The 22,665-nt window shown below is 42.8% G+C and overlaps 1 protein-coding gene across 3 annotated transcripts in view; it reads right to left on the bottom strand.

Moving 5' to 3' along the window:
• Positions 1 to 22,665, bottom strand: part of ITPR1 (inositol 1,4,5-trisphosphate receptor, type 1) — a 304,534-nt gene that overhangs the window by 118,581 nt on the left and 163,288 nt on the right. For 2 of the 3 annotated variants that reach the window (XM_012647244.1, XM_012647261.1), the window contains 6 exons: positions 21,202 to 21,327; positions 20,874 to 21,002; positions 16,591 to 16,711; positions 13,871 to 14,055; positions 9,798 to 9,946; positions 8,723 to 8,834 (listed from right to left, as the gene is read on the bottom strand). In XM_012647244.1, coding sequence (XP_012502698.1) covers positions 8,723 to 8,834; positions 9,798 to 9,946; positions 13,871 to 14,055; positions 16,591 to 16,711; positions 20,874 to 21,002; positions 21,202 to 21,327 — 822 coding nt within the window. Of the gene's footprint in view, positions 1 to 3,479; positions 3,513 to 8,722; positions 8,835 to 9,797; positions 9,947 to 13,870; positions 14,056 to 16,590; positions 16,712 to 20,873; positions 21,003 to 21,201; positions 21,328 to 22,665 lie in introns of all 3 variants that reach the window. The other variant, XM_012647253.1, reaches the window with a different exon arrangement.

The following is a 22,665-nucleotide window of genomic DNA, read 5'->3' as shown; positions in this document are numbered from 1 at the left end:
CACCTCCACCCTGGGTTGGGCGTCATGAGAACGCCCCCTGAAGGTGAAATTTAATCATTTTGTGTGTTTCTCCTCTCCCCCCCGCCACCCCTGAATTTTAGAAAGTTCCCTGTTAGTAGCATCTTTTGCAACTCTAGGTGGAAGAAAATACGGTATTAATATGAGCAGGCTGCAGCCACCCCAAATAACTGGGAACGTTACTTAGCTTTTTTATGGCAATGCAGGACAGCCAAGTCGCTAGCTGACACCAGTGGCTCTGGAGGTTCCATGGTTCCAAGGGAGAGTGATTCAACAATGGGAATCGCATCTCAAATACACAGAAATGGGCACGTGCATTGAGCTACAGCACACACTTCTGAACGCACCATTCCCTCCCAAAGTCGCACGTGAAAACCAGGTGCACTCCTGCTCCGCTCACCGCCTCTGCCCCGGGTTTGAGCACCTCACCAGAATCATCCCTCCGATTAGCATGGTGCTTCATGGTTTTAGAGAAGTGACTCACATGACTCCCCTGCTGGGGCTCCTAACCTGTCATTACCTGACCTCCTAAGCTGTCACCTGACCTCCCTGCTTAGGTAGAAGTACCCGGATTCCATGTTCCCATGATTCCATGCACTTCTCCTTTCTAACATTTCTCAGGGTTGACAGTTGTCATTTTTACATTAATTTGTGTTCTTGTCCATCTGCCCCACAAAACTGTAAGCTTCAGAATGGCAGACACTGTGCCCATTTGGGGCACCGCTGTACCCAAATCCTGCAACACAGTGCCTGGAACATAAAAGGCACTCAAATATTAGTCACATAAACGAATGTCTTTAGCTTCAGCTTATATCTGTTTTAAGCCAAGATTAGGTAGACAAGGGAACTTTATGGGGTGATGGAAACATTCCACATCTTGATTTAGGTGGTGGCCACACAGGTAACAATGCAGCAAGCTCTGAGTGGAAGGAACGCGGAGGCAAGGAGTTTCTATCTCTCCTTCACCCCATTTGTCCCCTGACCCCAGCCCTAATGGAAAAGGGAAAACCAGGGGTAAGGATGGAGACTCCATTTATTTGCCAAAAAACAAAAATCCTTCCTCTTCCTGGTTTTAAACAAAATTTTGTTCTAGAGGCCAGCTGGGAAGGCCCCAACCCATGCCCTTGTCTTGCAGGGAATCTACAGTTTTGTCCTCATTTCACCCTGTTTTCTCAGTGCACTGATGGGGACTCTGTGGGCTTTTATTCAAGCCATCCACTGCGCATCTCTCTTGAGAGCCCAACTGGCCTTCATCATCAAAGGGCGGTGGCCCTTCCTCAATCCGGGGACCGGGGGCTGCCAGACAGGCCTCACACAACCTCAGGGGCTGTCCTCTCGTGTTCAGAATCCAGAACGTTGGATGTGTGGCCCTGCCCTGTTCCTGGGCCGGCAGCAACGCTCACTAAGCGTCGGCAGAGCTCCAGCTGTGGGCTACAGGTTTCCAGGAGCACACGCCGAGCAAAGGCTTGGCGGGGGAGAGAAACCATAGGAGCTGTGGTGGTTTCTGGAACAGCATCGATGACAAAGGCCAATCAGGCATCTCCTCCGAGAGGGCCAGATCCACCAGCCTGAAGGACTGCGGACAGAGTGTTAGTATCCCTGGGTTCTGACAGTTGCCATGAGTAACAACGCAAAGGGGATCCACAGTTGCTTCTTCAGGGAATTTTCAAAGAATCCAAGTGCCTGCCAGAACATTCTTCTTTTATAAACAGACAGTATTCTATTTCCCAGAGTATAATTATAAACACACCTGCTCCAACTGTGGAATCTTTCCATAAGTGAGCAATAAACCCCGAGCCAGGAGACCCAAGTTCTATCTTGAGCGAGCAAACACATCAACTGATTACTATGGTGCAAAACAGTATATTAATAACACCGCAGACTCCGATTAGGGAAGGTTTTCCTTCCCTGACTTAATTTGTACCTAAGCAGATAGAAAATCAACCTCAGTATTTCAGAGAAAGAACTTAAATCAGTGAGGCATTCACAACTCTAGGTACAAACAAGAGCACCAGAGGTGCCAACGTGCAATCTGCATAGGATATTTTTCCAGCATACATATAACCCAGAAGAGGGAAACCTACACAGGAAATGGCAAAAATCACTGTAGGGAGAACAATTAACTAAGTTGCTGTACTCCCTTTTGTTTTTCTCACCTTCTAGTCATCCCAGAAGGCATGGCCTCTTCACCTGTTCGTGCCTAATACAAGGAAAATGCTGTACTTACGGAATTTCCTGTGGTAGAACAGTAAGCACATCAGGCCAGAAGCAAAGCCAGCCATGGGCTAGTCCTTGTTTAGCCACTCTGTAGCTGTGTGAGCTAAGACTAGTCACCTAACCTCTCTGAGCTCCATTCCTGAGGCAAGTGGACCAAATTCATAACCACTCGGCTTTCAGTTTCAAGTCTGTAATTCAGACCCTACTTAGGTATATCTGAACCATTTCTTAGTATTCTTGAAATTATGGTATTAGAGTAGACAACATGTTCTATTTGGTATCTCTATCTCAGCAAAAATAAGGTATTCATTGGTCTACCAAAAGAAGAACAGATAGGTAGACCAGAAAAGTGATTTTTAAAAGTTAAATAAAATTTTATTCCAATGCATCGACCCATTAAATCCTCTCGTTTATATATACATTAATCCCAATTAATTTTTTCTGGTACCATTTACCTAGCATGTATTGTAGCCAAAAAACTATGGCAAGGAATGTTAAAAAAAAAAACATTCAAACAAAAGATATTTAAGAGGTCCCCAAATCCCAAACAAAACAACTTGTCAGTCTCCAGGGTAATTCTCAGGAAGTGAAACTAATTTGATACATAAGTACAGTAGGCACTGAATGACATTCAATTTCTGGATCTACAGGTAGTTCTCCTAGAAGAGAAGCCAGGACACAGGACATTCCTCATCTCACCAGTGAGCCTATAGGTGGCAAGTCTCAACTAGCACTTTGGAATTCACACTGCACTTTGAAAAATTTTATATGAACCCTCAATGCTTGTCAACATGCAAACCAAGAGAGTAGTGTTTTGTTTTGTTTTTTTCTTACTACTTTCAAACTATACCAATGCCGTTGTACCTTTTTGCATTAGATGCTTTACCTACAGATAGAGGGGCTCTTTATACTAAAACCAAAATTGAGTTTCAGAGATATGTTAATGGCCAGCGTCAACCACAAATTCAGTTGAGATTCTAGACAGTGAATGATTGAAATCTTATCGCAGTTAAGAAAATCTTTATCTAAATTCAGGTGGGATCTGCAAGGACGAATGTCAAACAAACTCATGGGAGATGCTAACACAGACACAAGAGACTCCACTCACTCCCGGAAGGCACACGACACAAAGTCAGACACTCGACGCCACAGAGACTAGAGGACAGATCACAGGGCTAACTGGAGGAGTGGCATGGAAACACCACCATGGGACATTAAAAACAAAAAAACAACAAAATTAGGACCTCAGCATTATCCAATTCATCAATGGAAATTAGCTGGAAAAGAAAAAAGGGGAGAGAAAAAGAAGGAAATGTTAAGAAAGCAAATACAAGCCAGCCAAGCGTTAGAGACTTTGTAACAAGTATTCTTACTGCTGAGTCTTTCATCTTAAAACATTGTTAGATGGTGACTATCTTAAGAGGTTCAGGCACTTTGGACACCGCCACAGCTCACAGTGACATCCTCTCGGGATCAAAACGGGCAGGACGCCGCCACGCTCTACTCAAAAGTCAGCCCTTGCGGTCCACTCAGCCCTGCCCTCCCTTGTACACATGAAAACCTGAACTGAGCCGGGAGCGTGGGCAAATTCCCCAATGGTTTTTTTTTCCAGAAGAAGGTGATGCGTAGAGTAAAAGACTAGAGCAGGATTAATTGTGTTTAGGAGCAAATTCTTTCCTTAGACTCATTTTACAATCCAATGGAGTGAGGAACACAAACTGCACTGAGCTTTAACTTTGGCAGGTGATAAGACCAACACATCCCCGGCCTGGTCCTGTTGATGCTCCAGATGCCGGTACCGCAGATGATGAAAGGAAAGGACATTCCCCCTGAGATGCATTAGTGCTGACTCAAGTGACGTTGGTAAGATGGATTCATTAGCATCAAGTTCAAGGGGGAAAAAACCAAGAGAATTATCACAGTTGTGCTTGTTTAAGGACAGAGGAATAATCGTCAACTGATTTGGTTGTGCTTCTTTAATATTTAGTACATTTTGCCAATAAGTTGCTATCAAAAACACCAGTAGCTAGAAATGTTAGTACTCTATTCATGTAGAGCAAAGCAGCTTTGGTCATTAATAGCGGACTGACAATTTGTATGAAATAAAAACCCTAGTATTACCTGAGGTCATATACTCTCCTAGTACTAAAACAGCTACTACTATTCAGAAGGGAAAACAGATTTAAAATAAACTCTGAGATATCCTTATCCATTAATTCCTGGTCTCTGAATTTCTTTCCAAAACTCTTTGACTAATAACTTAAGTCAACAGCATTTAAATAAAGAACCTACAGTGAACTACAGAGTAGCCAATACATAAAATAACTATGCTCCCTTTTTAAGCAGAGTCTAGGAGCTTGAAGATTTTCTGAGCTATAGAGGGATTCAAATTAAATCTTAGAGATATTTAGCTACAGGAGGTTATTTTCTTTACAACACAGACACGGTTTGACCTGCAGATGAAAAGCAGGGTTCCATAGGCATTGCACACAGACTGTGTTTGTAAAGTCCTGGTGTAACTTTAAAGCTTATTAACTTTGAATACATGGGACAGAAAGGTACTGTAAGCACCATGCACAAATGTATTTCACTATTATTTTGGTGATAATTTAAAATATATCTTTATTTTATATTTACCACTCCAAGAAGAATATACATTGGTGATCCTTTGCATTTTAGAATCGTAACAGTTAAAGATTCTTTTTTTCATTCCTTAGCGATCATCATTAAAATCTTGTGATAATCTTCTTCAGCCAGCCCCTACCTTTCAGCATATGTGACAGTTCTTGGGTGGGCAGTTCTTGGGGCAGTGGACCAAGACAAGTGGACCAACCACCTGCTACTCACTTATCTGACTCTTTGTATGGGAGTTGATCAAAATTACAGGTGTTAGGTGACCTTGGGACAATCACAACTTGTAGAGTGGCATCAACTGGAGACTATTATCGATCAGGTGAAAAATCAGAACTGAGCTGAAGCTCACAAGTTTGAGTTCTGCTCTCAGGGCCACTGCCCCGTGCGGTTCAAATAATTGTGTAACGTAACGGAAACTTAAATGTTCAATCTGTAGGTGGACGTCAAAGCCCTCAAATGGTGTCAGTCTGTTCACTAATGACACAGAAGTGAAGAATGAGGCCTTGGAATCAGACCATCTGCCTGGTTTTGAATTCCTGTCTCCCTTGTTATTACCTGTGTGACCGTAGGCAAGTTTCTGAACCTCTCAGAGTCTATATTTTCTCCCTTGTGTAGAAAACAGTTTAAAACAATAGTGATATCCATCTCTGAGCCTATCAGAGATAAGTTAGGAAATGTGCTTAGCATAGTGATGGCACATAACGGGGTCAATAAATGTTAACATTGTTACTCATGGCATACTCTAGGAAACTAGTGGGTGGGTGTGACATTTAAACAGCATAGGTCAGTCTTACAGCAATTCTGTTATGTTTTAGTCTATTTGGTAGCATAGGTGACAGTTCTCAATGGCCTTCTTTGTTTTCCAGGCAAGTAAACCTAACCATACAAGCACACTAACATTTTTGAACAAGATAACAAAGAATGATGCCAACTTTCTTTTCCATCTGTGACCCTGACTGAGTCCCAAAGTTGAATAAAAGAATAGAGATGAGTAAAGGCACCTAAGTCTCATCACCTTTAAGGATTATAGCTTAGAAACAAAGACAAGAAAACTTGACCTGTACGCAGTGGACACCAGCTGCAGGGGGCTAGAAGGAACAGTGTGCTGGGAGTCAGGAAACCTGGACTCCAGGCTTGACCCTGCTACAGACATCCCCCATGACCTTGGGCAGTCATCTCGGCTCTGAGCCCTCGTGTGCAGAGGGAAGGTTGGATGAGGCAATGCCAGGGCCCCTCCTATGGCTCTGAAGGCTCAGGAGAGGGCAGGGAGGGAGCACCCTCGTGGACATCCCCAGGACGGCATTAGTCATGAGACAAGTTCCATGTAAGAGACAACTAATAGGAAAATTGGGACGGGAGGAGGGAAACAGCCTCCGCACTCACCCTGGTGTCCTCAGCGCCCAGGCCAAAGAATACCTCATTCATTTTATCGACTGATGCCAACTGGTTTGCTTGAGAAAGGTTAGTTCTTTGGCTCCGGGTTATGTGCCCCCTTGAAAAAGTTGGCCTGCCCTTTGTGTCATGCTTCTTTAGTCAAATGGGGACAGGCAGTAAACCATCTTCAAAAAGCCTTAATGAAACAAAGTTAATACTGGGAGAAACAAAAATGCTCTATTTAGCATGCCTCTCTTTGCCTCTGCCTCTCCCTCCCTCTTTTGAGGTTCAATCAATGTGAATGGTTAAGTAGCATTTTCCAACAGCCAAGGCGTCGGGCCGGAAGCACTGCAAGAATGTGCTGTAGGTTTTGGAGCTGCTGACTAACATGGGTTTCTAGAACGGTTTCCTCAGTTTCATGGCATTTCCCATACTGACCTATAGTATTTTCACTTTCACGAAGGGGATGATAGCCCCAGCCAGACTGGAAAGAAATGTCATCTTTCCTCCAAGCCTCTCTGCTTAGGTGTGACTAATTTCTTCACCAGCTGAAAGGGAGGAGAGTTGAGCTCAAGAACCTCTGCTAAACCCTGATGATTTACTCTTTCATAGTATCCCCTTTGGGGGTCCTCTTAACCCCAGGCCCTGTCATTCTCTGTGAGCTTTGTAACAGGCAACATTACGACGCTTCCAGTGTGGCATCCTCCCTGGCCTGGGAAGTTCCCCCAGCTGGCACTAATGGGTGGGGAGAGGAAGCAGGACAGCACACCTTCCTCCTGGCCCCAAAGACCCTAAGATACCTGTCTGCCATGCAGGAGAGACTCAGGACACTCTGGGACAGTACTTCCATGTTACAAAAAGACAACTGTAGGCAACTGTGTGTATAATCACAACTTACAACATTCACGAGAATAAAGACACCAAGGTTTAAGTACCTCAGTTATACAAAGAACAGCTAGTCCACATAAGAGAAAATTGTGGTTTCCATATTTGAAAAATCAAGTTTTATGCTCACAGGTGGAAATACATTCACTCTGCTGGTTAAGGCCCCAGTCCCTTTGGTAGATTTGACCTTATTATGGAGAATGGATTTCTGTAACCGGAATCGTATCTTACAAACATTTCTAAAAGCTCACTTTAAGAAAAATGAAGATCTTGTGAAATAAATGGTTATTATTTATGTGTCTGGTAAGTGCATTCTCTGCCATCAACCTTTCCCCTTTTTCCCTTCTTTCTTTTTTTTTTTTTTTAATAGAGCAAAACCTCCCCAGGTGCCTATACCGGTATCTGTCTGAAGAGGCCATCCCACCACTTCTCACCTTACCAGGGTTCCTTCCTTCTATTATTTACGTTTATAAACTCTTGTCCAGAAGGTTTCCTCCGCAAAATTCCTACTGAGTTACAGAAACTTGTTTTCTAATTAGTCAACATTTATTCACCTTTTAATTTATATATTCCAAAAATGCAGAGTGACATTTAAAAGCCTTGTGATTTGGGGACAGTGGAGGAATGCACACTGCAATAGGATTGTATACTTTCCTGTTTTCTTATCCAAGGACTTCTCACTTGTTACACTGCTCTAATATTAATGAGAAATGTTAGTCAGGTTAGAAAACAACATTCCTGTAGACAGACTTTTATACTTGTGATGATCTGGCTGTCCCCATCCATTTTGACAAGAAAGGCTGTGATTTAATAATCATCAAGGCTTCTTCCCAGAGCTGAAAAAATAAGTTACTGGGTATTCTGATTAAGTCAGTCGTATCAGTGTATTTATCTACTCAGATATTGTTGCTAAAAATGGCTGGTAGATGATTAGTGAATGTTATTATATTACCTTCAAATTAAAATGGGTGAGATTTAAACTTACGCTCATGATTTTTTGCTGGGGGCTGAAAGAAGGGACCATGGGGATTGCTTTTCTCCTACTTTGCTCAATATCGGAGGTGTGAGGAATGGTCTCACCGTCTCCTAGCTCAATGCATACACTAAGAATTATCAGCTCATGGGGATCGTCCATTTCACAACTTTCATCAGAAATGGTGACAGGTCTGCCTGCCTTAATACCAGTTAGAACTGCAGGGAGTTTCTTGATGCACTGGAGAGATTGTGCAACATTTCATCCGAAGGAAGTAAATCCACAGGTGTGCTTAGTTTGAACCCAAAATTCAGGAATGCATACTTTGATACACAGAGGCATTTACTTTTCACTAGGAATTTAAACAGATAAAAGATCTTGTTATTATTACTTCTCCGACCTTAGATTATGTGGCAAGCAGCCTATAAGAGACAACTAAGCACATATGACTTTTAAAGGAAACAGTCATATGATTTAACTACCTTTAGGGGCAGGATAAATAGCTTAAAAATAAAGGTTAACTCTTCAGTCAGTAATGCCTGAACCAAGGTGGGTTTTAAATATTAGCCCCTTCGATTTAATAGTAAAACATGGCTTTAACATGAAAATAAAATGCAGTACCTTTTCTCCATATCCTCTATCTTTGGTCATCATTTCCCTGAGGGTCTGCAGGACTTTAATGCAGAGCTTCTCCTCATTTTCCTCTAGCAGCTGTTTAGTATGCTTTATTAACCTGAATGGGGGGAAACCACCGATTACATCCCTGGAACTATCTTTCAATTAAAAACACTTCGCAAGCAATTTATTGTAACTAGTCACAGTTAACGAACAAATATTTATTAAGGGCTCCCAGGTTAAACATACTTCCCGGCATTCCCTGCACTGAGAACCGCCTGTAAGCGACTGTGTCCCAATAGCGACACCTGCTGGTTGGTAACGGCAAACAGGCTCACGGGGCAGGAGTCGCCCCGTACAATGGAGAGATTATCTGGAGAGGAGAAAGGAGACAGAGGTTCTCTCAAACCTGCTCGGTCATAAAGTGTGGCTATTTATCCACTGAGGGATGCCAGTAAAATGGCTAAAACACGCCAACATTTTTTTTTTTTTTAAAAAACACCTCCTGAGGCTGATGGTTGGGGCCAAAACACACTGTTCCCTTATCCACAGGCTTGTCCTTCGGGGCCCAGAAAACTAATAAACTCATAGGCAGAGCCCAGACTCAAGCTAAACAAACAACTAACCTTAGGGCAAAAGTCTAATGGAGATTTCTAGTCATAGAATCACTTGCTTCTTTTAGATTATACCCCAAGGCATAAACTAAGAAACTACAAAATTGTTAGGAAAAGTTTATGAGGCCATGGGTAGGTCAAAGATTTCTGAAGGTTGAAGGGTCATGACTTTTTCATGTCTGTACCACAGCACATGCTAGGTGCTTTGTAAATATCTGTTGAATGGCAAACAAATGAACAGGCATGCAATCAACATGAGAAATTCTCACCAAAAACAAAACAAAAGAACAAACCAAAACAGTGTCAATAAGTCAGATTTCATAGACAAACTTACTTTGCACTCTAGCACATGACCTTGCATTCATCAAAGTTAAAAACCAGGACAACGTCTCCTCCTTCAGGAACAAATGCTTTGTCTGGTCATCAAGGTCTGGCAACTGACCACCCCAGAGAGAGAGGCTGCTTACTTGCAAATGAAACCGCCACTTTCGCATTTTCTTCTGGCGTCTGTGTTCTCTGGGAAAAGCAGCTCGGGTCTGTGGAGAACATCCACCAGCACAGATAACTCTGCCTGCACCAGGGGCCTGAGACGGTCCTCCAGCGCAGAGACGATGTCCTGGAATGGAAGTACAGCCTTGGTCAAAAGCTCAGGCAGATGCCGACCACAGGAGGGGAAGAACACTGATTTCTGTCCTAAAACGTGACGCACAGGCTAGGCCAGGTTAGAGTAACTTTAATACTGTCTGGCGTTTATCTCAAATTATTAGACATTGCCCAGTGGTTACCTGAAGCATTAGCCCCTGATGCAGAAAACAAAGTAAAAACAAGTCAACATTCCCACCACCCCTTCTTTCGAGATGGCCTTATCCTACTCAAGGGATCGTTCCATACAATTTAAAATTTAACACAAAAAATACATTTAACAACATGGAAAGATGACTACGATGTGAGTATAAAAATGGTCAAAAAATAGTATGAACCCTATGATCCTGTTCTTACAAACAACATCAGTGTCCAAAGGATAACATCAAATATTAAATCATCACTTTTGTTTTTATCTGGGCGGTGGGATTACAGGTGATTCTAATTTTCTTTTATACAGAGATACTTGTCAGTGTTGTCTAATTATTTTCAATGAGCATGAATTATTCACGTAATAAAAAGTCATACAAACATGAAAACACAAGTGAATGAACATGCTATATCAACATGCTAAATACATGTACCCTGATAGCATGATGGTCTTCAAATGCAAAACACATAGCTGTAGGAAAGGAAAACAGAGAGAAGTTGAAAGAGCAGCAAAACCAACACAACAAACACCATTTAAAGGCAAATGATAGAAAACAGATGAGAAATTATCTTCAAAAGATGCTAAAGCCTGCTCTATGGCTTGGTGACTCAAAACCTAACTAGAGGCATGCTGCCTAAAACAGGGGCCAAACATAGGACATTGGTTAATATAGGAGGGCCTAGTCATCCAAGGACATTTGCACAGGAACGCCATTTAAACTGCATTCACCTCAACTGGCGACCCAATTAGGGTCAAGAAAGAATTGACCAGAAACTAAAACTAAACCACATGAAGATAATTTCATCTTATATTTAATAAAATTTGGGTGATAATTGTAACTACTCAATAATGTCTAAGATGCATAAAGAATGCATGAATGAATTAAATGATTTCTTTGGAGGGGTAGTTTTCCCAACGAAATTATAAGATAGTACATTGCAACATCCCTTAATTCATGCTGATTTTTACAGCGTAAGTATAAAAAACAGGGTCGTTTTTGCAAAATTCTCTGAGGGTCTTATCAGTTTCCTCAACAGTTTCCCCTTTGGAAGCACCCCATCAATATTCTCTTCTCCAATAGTTACTGGTCCTAACTCTGGTAAATCTTTGTCTATGGCATCTGCATGGGATTGAAATCATTCTTTAATATCATGTTCGTATATTTCACAAAATCCTGCATCTTTCGCAAAGTTTGAACTTTACATTGCAATTGATTCGCATTGTATCGTCAAATGTACAGCAACCAGGGAGACACCAACAAAGATGGCGAAGCGATGGGTAGGGCAGATGCTAGTGTTAAGCGAGGGGGATGTCTAAATGGGGATTAATTACATAAGTCGTCAGTTTGTGAGTGAATTTCTTACGACACCTTTTGCTGTACTAGGCAGTCTCACCACCACAGGGACTCAGACAATAAATGCTTGGATACTGAGGATCCCTTAGGCCACTGGTCAAGTCTTTGTAACAGTATTACCTATTTATGTCTTTTCTTTCATTTCCCAAAAACATGCATAATAAATCTAAGAAAAGCACAAGAAACTGGTGTGTTTGATTGTAGATATTAATAATGCATTTAGTCTGAGCAGGTAAGAAAATATTGTGTGTTCCTACAGGTATGTGTCTACAGCATCCCTTCCTTCCTATTGATAAAAGCACAGTGGGCTCAGGAAGTACTCCATCTGGAATCAAGACTGGTTCTGTCCTGACAAAGGCTGAAATTCTTCTTTTTCTTTTTTGAGACAGAGTCTCGCCCTGTCGCCCCAGGCAGAGTGCAGTTGCATCCTCATGGCTCACTGCAACCTCGAATGAAATTCTTAACTCGATCCACGAACCCTGCCGACACCCCCAGCTCCGCAGGCTCCAGCCACACCACCCACACCACCCTTCCTTTGGTCTTTGGAAGCACTATCTTTTCTGTACAACAGTCTTCACACATGCTGTTTCCCTTCTTTTCACTCTTTAAGTCCTACTGTTCCTTCTGATCTTAGTTCAAATGTTACTTCCTCAGCAAAGCCTTCCATGACTCCCACGCCCCTAACCTCAGGCAAGATTAGGCTCTTCATCAGAATCTTTCAAGCATTACTCACTTCTCCTCTGTAACATTTGTCCTTTTCATCATTTTATGCTTAAAATTATTCTCCCCCTCCCCTCCAAAACTTGGGACGTGACAAAGACAAATGTCATTTCTGGTTTTGCTCACCATTCCATCCCCAGTCCTAGCATGATGCTGATGAATGAATCAGTGGTAAGTTATGTCACCTCAGAGACTGACAAACTAATGGTAGTAATTATCATAGTAGTAACAACAATAGTAATAATAGTAGCTCTCAACTGAGGGCTCCCTACATGCCAGGAACTGTTCTAGGTGCTTTAAGTGTATTGTATTTTCCATACGTGGCCACCACAGTAAATCCTATCTCACATGTTCTTCTTACAATGTGACACCGACATCCCTCCCATCAAATGCTGATCTGGATTCCCTTCCCTTGAACTTCAGTGGACCATTGGAACTACCCTGACCAACAGAGCACAGTAGAAGCAATGCTATGTGACACTTCTGAAGCTAGGTCATAAAGACAACAAAGCTTTCACTTGTCTCTCTCTAGAAATGCTCATCTTGGGCCCCAGCTGCCATGTTGTAAGGAAGCCCAGGCCACATGGGGAGGCTACACATATTAATAGATGTTTTAGTCAACAACTCCATCTGAGATCCCACCCAACCACCAGTATCAACTGCCAAACATGTGAGTGAGCAAGGTGTCAAGATGAGTGTAACCACAGTCTCCATCTGACTGCAACCTCCTGAAAGACCGAGTTAGAAACACCTCACTGAGCCAAGTCAACCTCCAGAACACTAAAAGAGAACAAAGTAATTGTTGTTGTAATTTGTTTCACAAGACACAGGTAACTGGAATGTGTTACCAACACTCTTAAATCCTCACATCACCCCATGGGGTACTACTATCCTATTTTACAAATTAGGAAACTGCAACACAGAGAAGTTAAGTAACTTTCCCAAGGTCACACCATTTCTAAGCAGCAGAGCCATGATTTTACCCCAGGCACTAGCCTGAGACCACATTCTTAACCACTGTGCGGTGCTCATCCAAAGGATCTGTGACTCCCAAACTGTGGTCCACGTACTACCTGTGAGAGAATCATTTCAGGTGCTTGTTAAAAAAAGATAATAATGTTAAGATGTATGTTTAAGTGTTTAACATCCATCTAATACTTGCTACCTTCCCCTTTAACAAAGGAAGAACAGATCTCCTGGTAGGTGCCAAGAAACAAAGAATATAATCTAGCTAAATTGCATATTTTTATTTTCATCTGACTCATTCTGATATAAAACTCTTCTCTCAGGTATCACTTACACTTGTTTACTTGCTGATTTAAAAGTCTAAATATCCCAGAGTGATGGAAATAATGGAAGCTTTATGCCTTTATTCTAAGCATCCCCTTATAATACGTAAATATTCCTTCCTAATAAAAGCAAAGTCCCCATTCTTCACAAAGACATCTGTAAATCTATGAATAACCTTGAAAGACCATCACTTTGTCAGGAACTTTTTCTTCCTAAGTAGCTTCGCACTCTTGGCCCTACATACGTTGTAACACTGACTATTCATCACCACCCTGACACCTCCTATGGCCCTGTGTGGATATTCTCGGGCTCCGGGACACTGCTGTTTGTGGGAACCACCTGAAGCCTGGCTAAGCACCACTCCTCTCAGCACCAGGCATTACCTGCAGTCGCTCAATGATATTCCGGTAGTCTCTGGAAGCTGCCAGAACAGAGTCTCTGCGAGCGGCATTGCGTGCGGATAGCCGCCAGTTCATGGCTGTTTTCTGCACAATGTTGTGGGATTTCAGGAAGAGGTTGTTGACTTGGCTGTCCAGGTCCACAGGAATGGCAATGGCCCGGCTCTTGGCTGTATGGGACAAAGATGACTTGTGAGACCACAACTTCTGTCACAGAGAGATGAACTTAACTCCCCATCCCCCATCACGCAGATTTTTTTTCCATGCCCATAACATGCCATCTTGTGTGGCAGCGAATGTGAAGACTGAGAAGCTCAACTCTACTCCACCATCTTTCACGTTAAGGTTTCCCAACGTGAATTCTGGGGGACGGTAGCTCCAAGGAATGTTAAGATGCTCCGAGGTCATGAAGTGTGGGCAGGTCAGAGTTAAAGTTCAATGAGTTTCCTCAGTGAATGGCTTCTCAGGGTTACTGATATGTTCACTAGTTTAAGAATTATCAAGACAGGGAATTTATTTGGCCAATGAACTGTTTTTCTTAAAAATTCTTTCTCAAGTTTGTTTTTCTATACAACAGTCTACAAAATACTGACTTAAGCCAAACAATACAAAAGCTAGCATTTACAATGACATAAGCTATTCTTTCAATATAGGCCTTTCTTTTTCCCTCTTAAAAAAAAGGATACCCATGAGAAAAATATCAGTCAAACCCACAATGGGGGACATTCTACAGGACACCTGACCAGACTGTCAAGGTCATAGGAAACAAGGAAAGACTGAAAAGTTGTCTCAGACCAGAAGACACTGGGAAGCCATGACAACTAAATGCAACGTGGTAGCCTCGATCGGCTCCTGGGACAGAAAAAGGCCATTAACGCAAACGCTGGTGAAATCTGAATCAAGTCTGGAGTTCAGGCAACAGCGGCATGAAAGTGTGAGTTTCCCAGTTTCCGCAGAGGCGCCCAGATAACGCAAGACGCTGACGATGGGAGAACCGGGGTGGGGGGATCTGTGGGAACTCTCTGTATTATCTTTGCGACTTTCCTATATATCTAAAATTTTTAAAACAAAAGTAACTAAGACTAATAATCCTTTTTCCCATATGGGAGAACCTCAAAAAAACAACTATTTCCTGTCTTCAATGCTTCGAAACAGGAAAGCAAAGAAGGTGCTCTGGCACCTGTATCTAACTGTAAAAACAACTTCGACATCCTGAAAGGGGAATCTGAGAAGCAGTCACTTAAATCCCAATAAAAAAAAAAGTAAAGTCTAGGGAAAGGAACCATCAGCCAGCCAGCAACTTTCTAACAGTTTAATAAAGAAAGTGGGAAATTTGGGGAAAAATACAAATAATATAAAAATTAAAAAGCAAGGTGCACAGGATACACTGATCTCAGCTAGAAACTCTTGTGCCTTGGATGCCTTATTACAAGCTAAACAATGAACTCAGTGGACTCCGGACGTGCTTTTCATTAGGAGGAGGTCATTCCACAAGGGACATAAAAGTGAGTTCCTAGAGTTAGTGGGCTGTGCTGTTTTCATGCCCTACTACTTCACAGACATCAACTCTCCTTGTCTTTTTTCTTATCACCCCCGAGACAACTGAAAGATTTCACCCCTCTAATAAGCATTGAGCTGCTAGTCAAGTCAGAGACTTGCTCAAATTTTAACCAACAATTAACTTCGTGGCGAGGACTCGCTTGTATGTTTCCTTTGGCCTCAACGAGCACATCCTTTAAGGTGGATGATCACGTATGGAGAAAGCATAGGGTTCTCTGGGGATTCCCTCACAGGGTCCTGTTTCTGAGATATCACATCATGAACGTGTAGTGTATATACTGTCAAAGCGTAATCTCCCAGTGTGAAATATTGCCACATAAATAAATATAAAAAGACACCAATACGCACCAGACGGGAGTGAAGGAAATCAGGCAAGAGGTCCTAATAAACACAATCTATTCTTGCAGGACAGCTACTAAACAGTGCTAAGAATCACACCTGTCTTGATCTTCTGGTTACTGTCAGCAGGGATCTAAATAGCTACTACAGGCAGGTTACTCTCTTCTCAACTGCTGGCAGGAAGCTCGGCCCTCTGCATAGCATTTACAGGGGTCAGGCAAGGGGAAGAGTAATAGAGTCTGACAAAGTCTGGGTGAAGGGAGAAGTAATTGTCCTAACTTCCTTCCAAAGCTGCCCATGAGAGGTGAGACATGAGGAGGGTTGGAGAGGAAAGGAGAACCACTTCTCACCAAGTGGCAGAGGGACCAGTGCACCTGCTGAGAAATAGTGTGCCTTGGGATTTGACAGGTGCTTTGTAGGAGACAACAGTTTCCACATGGTCAAATACGTTTGCTGGACTAAACAAATTAGTTCCTTGAATGAGGGACGTCCCAGAGCCTTGAATAAGCTTGTGTGTACTGTGGCTTGCCAAGAGTTTCCTGAAGTAACCATCGTATCTTGTTTTTCAAGGCCTATCTTACTTTGGGATCCACTGGCTCTTTGGGAGATGCTGGCTTGGGAGAGATGAAAAAAAAAAAAAAAAAGGCTGAGGAATCAAGAAGACCTGGGTTCCAGGTCTGGCTCTGCAACTTCCTGTTTGTGTAACCTTAGAAAAGCTAGAACAAGTACGCAACAAATGGTAGCCTTTACTACTGTTAGGCAATTCATTTTCATCATGTTCTATCCAAACCGACTTGGTATCTTACCTACATCAGAGAGCACCCGAATACAGCTCTCCACGGAGGCCTTCTGACTCGGCATTAACCAGTTGCAGTGGTAAACCCTGAACACGCCTTGCAGCAGCTGCACAAAGACGGGCTGGCGCGTCTGCAAGGAAGAGACGCCGAGAGAGAGGCGATGTGAAAAGAAGACTTTTATTTGTAGATCACTGGTGATCTCATCAGAGGCACTGCTTTGCTGGATTCCAGAAGTTGCCCGGCCAAGATAGAAAAAGTTAGAAGCATTTTAAGGCAACGCACAAACTTGATGCTATCTAAGTTTGACCACAAGAAGGAGCAGTGGAGCCAAAGTCCTAAGACTGCCATTCTTGTCTAGTTACCCACTAGCTGTATGATTTTACACAAACTACTTCACCTCTTTGAGCGTTAGCTTTGTCCAATATATGAACTAAGTGGAATGAGGTAGATTAACCTCACAGTTCCTTCCAGACATTATCCTATGACTAGAACCCATATTTTTAATCAGCAAAAACAAGCTGCTAAGTGGGTCTCTGCTATAACACCACTTTTTTATTTTTGGCAATGTCTTGTTGACAGACAAGAGAATTCTGATGGTTATTCTTTATAAATATTCATTCATTATAGATGAGTACTTAGAAGTTAACTACATGGGAGGATTTATTCCTTTTTATGAAGGTATAAATTTGTACTCATTTTGAAGAGAACTCAAATGTCCACTTCATCAATTTGACTGGTTTCCTGAATGCATTAAAAAATTATAATTTTGGTCTCCATCCGAAGGGCAGCTGTGGACCTGCAAGGCAAAGACAGCTGTTTATGGTGAGCTATTTCATCGGGCTTTGGTTTAGGGGGAGACGGCTTGCATAGTCCCTCCAAAAAATAGTGAGAGTTAACAAAACAAAAAATAAGTATCGGAAAACTATGAAGAGATTTCTGAGATCAAATAAAAACAATGGAAAGTATTGGGGGGGAGGATTTTAATTAAAAATTCAGAACTCCTCCTGTAAGCACTGTTCAGATAACTTCCATTTATTAAGTCATAGTATGTGCCAGAAAACTGCCCGTATGATCTCATTTGGGCCTCAGTCACTATTCTGTGACATAGGAGGTACCCTCACATCGTAATTGAAAAACAAAGGCCCAGAAAGGAAAAAGTATCCAAAAGAAAAAAGAAGCGATGGCAAAGCAGTGAGTCAACCGCCGGGCTCTCTGATGCTGACAAACCATGCTCTTTCCACTAAGTTCACCTGGGAGCCAGACTCTCACTGCCTTCTCTAGTCCTTCCTGCCCTAGGCCTCACGGCCCTGCAGGATGGCAAACTGTATCAGGAGCACAGGGAGCCTGAGAAATTGGCCAGGAAAACCTAATATTTAGTGCCTGAGTTTTGTGGCTGCTTGTTGGCTGCTGAGCTAACTCAAGGGCCCAACGAGAGCAGCCATTCACCCCGAGCACGTCCTGCATGCTGGGTCCTGTGCTAAGTGCTGCAATACGAATCTCACTCAGCCCGCGCCGTCACCCTGCCAAGTGAGCAGTTGGCATCGTCACCCACTCTCCTGGCTAGTAAGTGCTGGATTTAGGATGGGAACCCAAGAGCCTAACTCAAAGAAAGCAGCATCTCTTGGCTAAATTTATTCAATTGAACCAATATTCACTGAACCTTTGCTCTCCTCCCATCTGACACCTGGATATACAAAAGATGATTAAACGAGTAAGAGCAGCTCTCTCCTATTTATCCAAATTCAATGAGCAATCTGGCAGCATCAGCTCACTCAACCTCTTGGGCAAAAGGACATGGCCGTCCATCACCTTCTTCCTAAAATTCTCCCCTTTGTTCCTGAGGTCCCACTTCCTCCTGAATCTCTCCTCCTGCCTGCATGATGCCTCCTTGACCTCCCTTTAGCCAATTTCACATTCTGTCCTTCATTATTTGTGTTCTCTCCAGCTCCCTTCTAGTCCACCATTTCATTTTCCAGGCTAAGACTTCAACTAGTGAATGTTTATCTCTGGTCTCTACTACTCTCCCGAATCTCATTGTTTGTTTACTCAACAACTTGGCGACTTGGTGACAGTCACAATGCCAGGTGCAAGAGATAGGACAGTACATGAAATGACGATACACAGACGGCATAACTTTGTCCTCATATAGCTTACGGTTTAGCAGTAATAGCATAAGGTACCATTTACTAAGCACCTACTACATGCCAGGCATTGTGCTGTTTCATAAACATCATCTCTAATTCTTACAACAGCCTGCAAGGTTGACATTATATCCCCATTTGACATACTAGAAAAGAGGCTCTGCAGTTCAGGAACCTACCCAAGTTCACAGAGCAGGTAAAGGGCAAAATAGATTTTAACCAAACTCTGTCCTGTTCTAAAGCCTCCAGAATTCCTTCTTCCTCTCTCGATCCCACATTTCCATCTGCCTCTTGGACATTCCACTGGCATCTTAAACACAACACAGCCAGACCCAAGTTCCCCAGTTTCCTCCCTCACAAATGAAGGGAGGGAGGGAAGGAGAGAGAGAAGGAAGGAAGCATCTATCTAAGTAGGTAAGATGCCTTTCAGCAACAACAAAAAAGGCTATGAAAACATCAAAAATAGCATTTGTTGACAATAAATGTCCCAGAAATCCATAAGCCACCTCTTAAAAAAAAACTGGACTTTATATTCTAAATATATGTGGACAACCTGGACCTTGCTAGGTACCAACAACATTTATGTTGGGGATTTACTTCTCTGACAATTTCTGCATATCAGTTGGGGCAAAAACTGGTTCATAAGCAAAGTAGGATAAGAAGGAAAGAGTACTGGCCGAGATGAAAAACCAAAACACAAATATGTGTTTAGCGTTTTCCAATTAATTTGACTGACTCTGACATTTTGGTTTTGCAATACTGTTTCGTGGTCTATTGGGGAATGGGCATCGCCATGGAAATCGTCACTCTATATCATAAGAGAATAAAGTCCAACCTTACTACCAAAGCAGCTTTCCTGGAGGGCTCCTGGTATAAAAGCACTTGGTAAGGAGCAAGTCCTATAACTCAGAGCTTGGGATCTAACAAGCTCCTGTCCACCAATTAATTACTTAGGAAGTATGTTCAGACACTCTGAAGGCAGCATCATAACTGCATATTTTAGTTTAACTGCTGGCTTTTATAGTTATGTCTAAACTAAACAGAAGGTTATCCTCAGTCCTTCACTAAAAATTTCATAATCAAGTTTTAGAGTCAGACAGAATAGAGTTGAAATCGTAAGTTATGCCACTTAACAGCCGTGACTGTGGCTGGTGTGGTAATTAAATCCTCTGAGCTGAGTGCGCTCAGCTTCAAAACAGGGAAAATACCATTTACCTCACAGGCTATTCTAAGCTTATATAAATTCTTTTGCACAGTTACTGGAATATACCAGTAGCTAAGAAATACAACAATCCTCCCTTGGAGAATTTACATTTATTTTGATTACTTGTCTACAACCCAGCTACCTTGGGCATCAGCCCCAGGACAGCCTCCAGGTCTTTCCACGACCAGGACAGCTAATACTTCTCTTCTGCCCACTAGAGACCAAGCCCAGCTTTCGCTGTGCAGCCTGTGCGAACAGGCCTGCAGTAAGACCACCGCAGCAACAGCGCCACACATCAGTTGCAAAAAGAAGAGTTATTTTTTTTCCAAGTAAAAAAATAATGAAAACCTCCCCCAGACCCATGGACCCAAGGCTTTCTGAGATGGGGAGTACTCTGAGAACTCCGTGCAGGGCCACAGGGCTGGGCGCTGCACAACTTCGGGAGGCACCATTCGCAGAGATCTCCACGAACGGTGCCAGGGAGCTGAGCGATGGAATGGCCCCCCGTCGTGGCCAGACAAGTTCTCACTCCAGCCACACAGCACTTCCGATGAACTCTAAGTACACACGCCCAGTTAAAAGGGAGATTTTCAGGTGTTTTTAATTTTTAAAAAAGTTAAGTGTTAATAATACGCTAACATCTATTTGAGAGCTGCTCTCTAGGACTGCGGGGAGAGATGGAGAAGACAGAAGGCAGGAAAAAAACAAAAAAAAGGAAAGGGTTTTAAGAAGAAAATCAACAATGAATAGAACCATCCAGTGTACGAAAACATCCTCGGGTACTTCTTTATCCGAGAGATCCTGCGAGAGCCGTCCTCCGCCAAGAGAAAAGTGTCTTTTATTAACGCCTCGCAGAGCAGCGCATCGACAGCTCCTCACTCCCAAATTGGCAGCAGGCGCAACGGCTGAAGGTCTGCGAATATCTGCTCTACCTTGGTATTTCTTACCTGCAAAGTCGTACTCTGGTCTGAGAAGGGAGAGCTGAAGAAGGTAGTCACAATACTCATGACGATTTCGGTAACATACTTCTCCAAAATGGAGTCGGCGTGTTTCCTGTCGCTTGTGTTGTTACAGGCCTGGAAGACAATTAGGAGCTGGAAACCTTGTACCAAAACCTACACCAAAATACTGAGAACCCCTCCTGCTGATTACCCTTAACAACCAAAAATAAAAGCCTGTAGGTCACTCTCTCTCTCTCTCTCTCTCTCTCTCTCTCTCTCTCTCTCTCTCACTCACTCTCTTTTACTCTGTCCCCTTAGTTCCAGAGAGGCTTACCCTGCAGATGTCTACGAGAAAATTCTCAAACAATTTCCACATGTGATTGCTGGTGTAAATCTCCTTCATTTCCACCTCAGTATCCACATAGCAGTGATTCAGGAAGTTAATGTACGCAATTTTAACCTGCAAGATACAAACAAGCTTTTCTGAAAACTCAACTTAGTATGTGTGGAACCGAATAGCGGCTTCCTCTTCATGGTGAGAAGGATGGACCAAGAAAGATGGTCATTCTATTCCCCTGCCAACTTTACACAAACGTGCATAGCAGCATTATTCACAACAGTCAAAAAGGCAAAGCAATCCGAATGTCCATCAACTGATGGATGAACAAAATGTGGTGTATCTATATAATGGAACATTACTCAGCAGTACAAAGGAATGAAGTACTGACATACGCCACAACTTGCATGAACTTCGAAAGAAATCATGCTAAGTGAAAAAATCCATTCACAAAGACCACAATTGTATGATTCCATTTATAGGAGATGCCCAAAATAGGCAAATCCATAGGTACAGAAAGATTAGCCATTGCCTAGGATTAGGGGTTTGGGAAAGAAATGATGAGTGACTGTTAATGGGCATGGTGTTTCTTTTGTGGGTGGTGAAAATATTCTATAATTAGACTGTGATGGTGACTTCATAACCCTGTGAACTGTACACTTTAAATGAATGAATCATATGGAATGTAGACATCTCCACAAAGCTTCCAAAATTTAAAACAAGCCACTATGAGATACTACTTACACAATCATTAAATTGACAAAAAAATTGCTAAAGGATCTGATAATACCAGATGTTAGCAGGGATGGAAGGAGGGATGGCAACTGGAGCAATTACGCTGTAAACAATTGGATATTATGAAGTCAAACAAAAAAATGCACCCCATGAGCCCACACTTGCACTTCTGAGTATACACACGCCCTGGACAGAAGTGGACATGTGCGGGCCAGGAAGCATGCACTGGCCCCAACAGCCGGAAACAAATGAAATGAGCAGCAATAGAAGCATGGAAAATCTTATCACGGTGCCATGAAAGAAAAGAATGTTCTAAAGCTGTGGTCCCCAACCCCACAAACCTGGTCCATAGCCTGTTAGGAACTGGGCTACACAGCAGAAGGTGAGTGGCGGCAAGCAAGCAAAGGTTCATCTATATTTACAGCCGCTCCCCATCGCTCTCATCACCGTGTAAGCTCCGCCTCCTGTCACATCAGTGGGGGCATTAGACCGTCACAGGAGTGCAAACCCTACTGTAATCTGAGCATGCGAGGGATCTAGGTTGCGGCTCCTTATGAGAATCTAATGGCTGATGCTCTGCAGTGGAGCTGAGGCGGTGATGCTAGTGCTGGGGAGCAGCTGCAAATACAGATCATCATCAGCAGAGAGGTTCGACTGCACAATAAATGTAATGCACTTGAATCATCCCAAACCGCCCCCACCCCCGCCGCTGTCCATGGAAAAATC

This window comes from Propithecus coquereli, unplaced genomic scaffold (genome assembly GCF_000956105.1).
Source record: "Propithecus coquereli isolate 6110/MARCELLA unplaced genomic scaffold, Pcoq_1.0 Scaffold107, whole genome shotgun sequence".
NCBI classification, from domain to species: Eukaryota; Metazoa; Chordata; class Mammalia; order Primates; family Indriidae; genus Propithecus; species Propithecus coquereli.
This window is presented reverse-complemented; position numbering and strand designations above follow the sequence as displayed.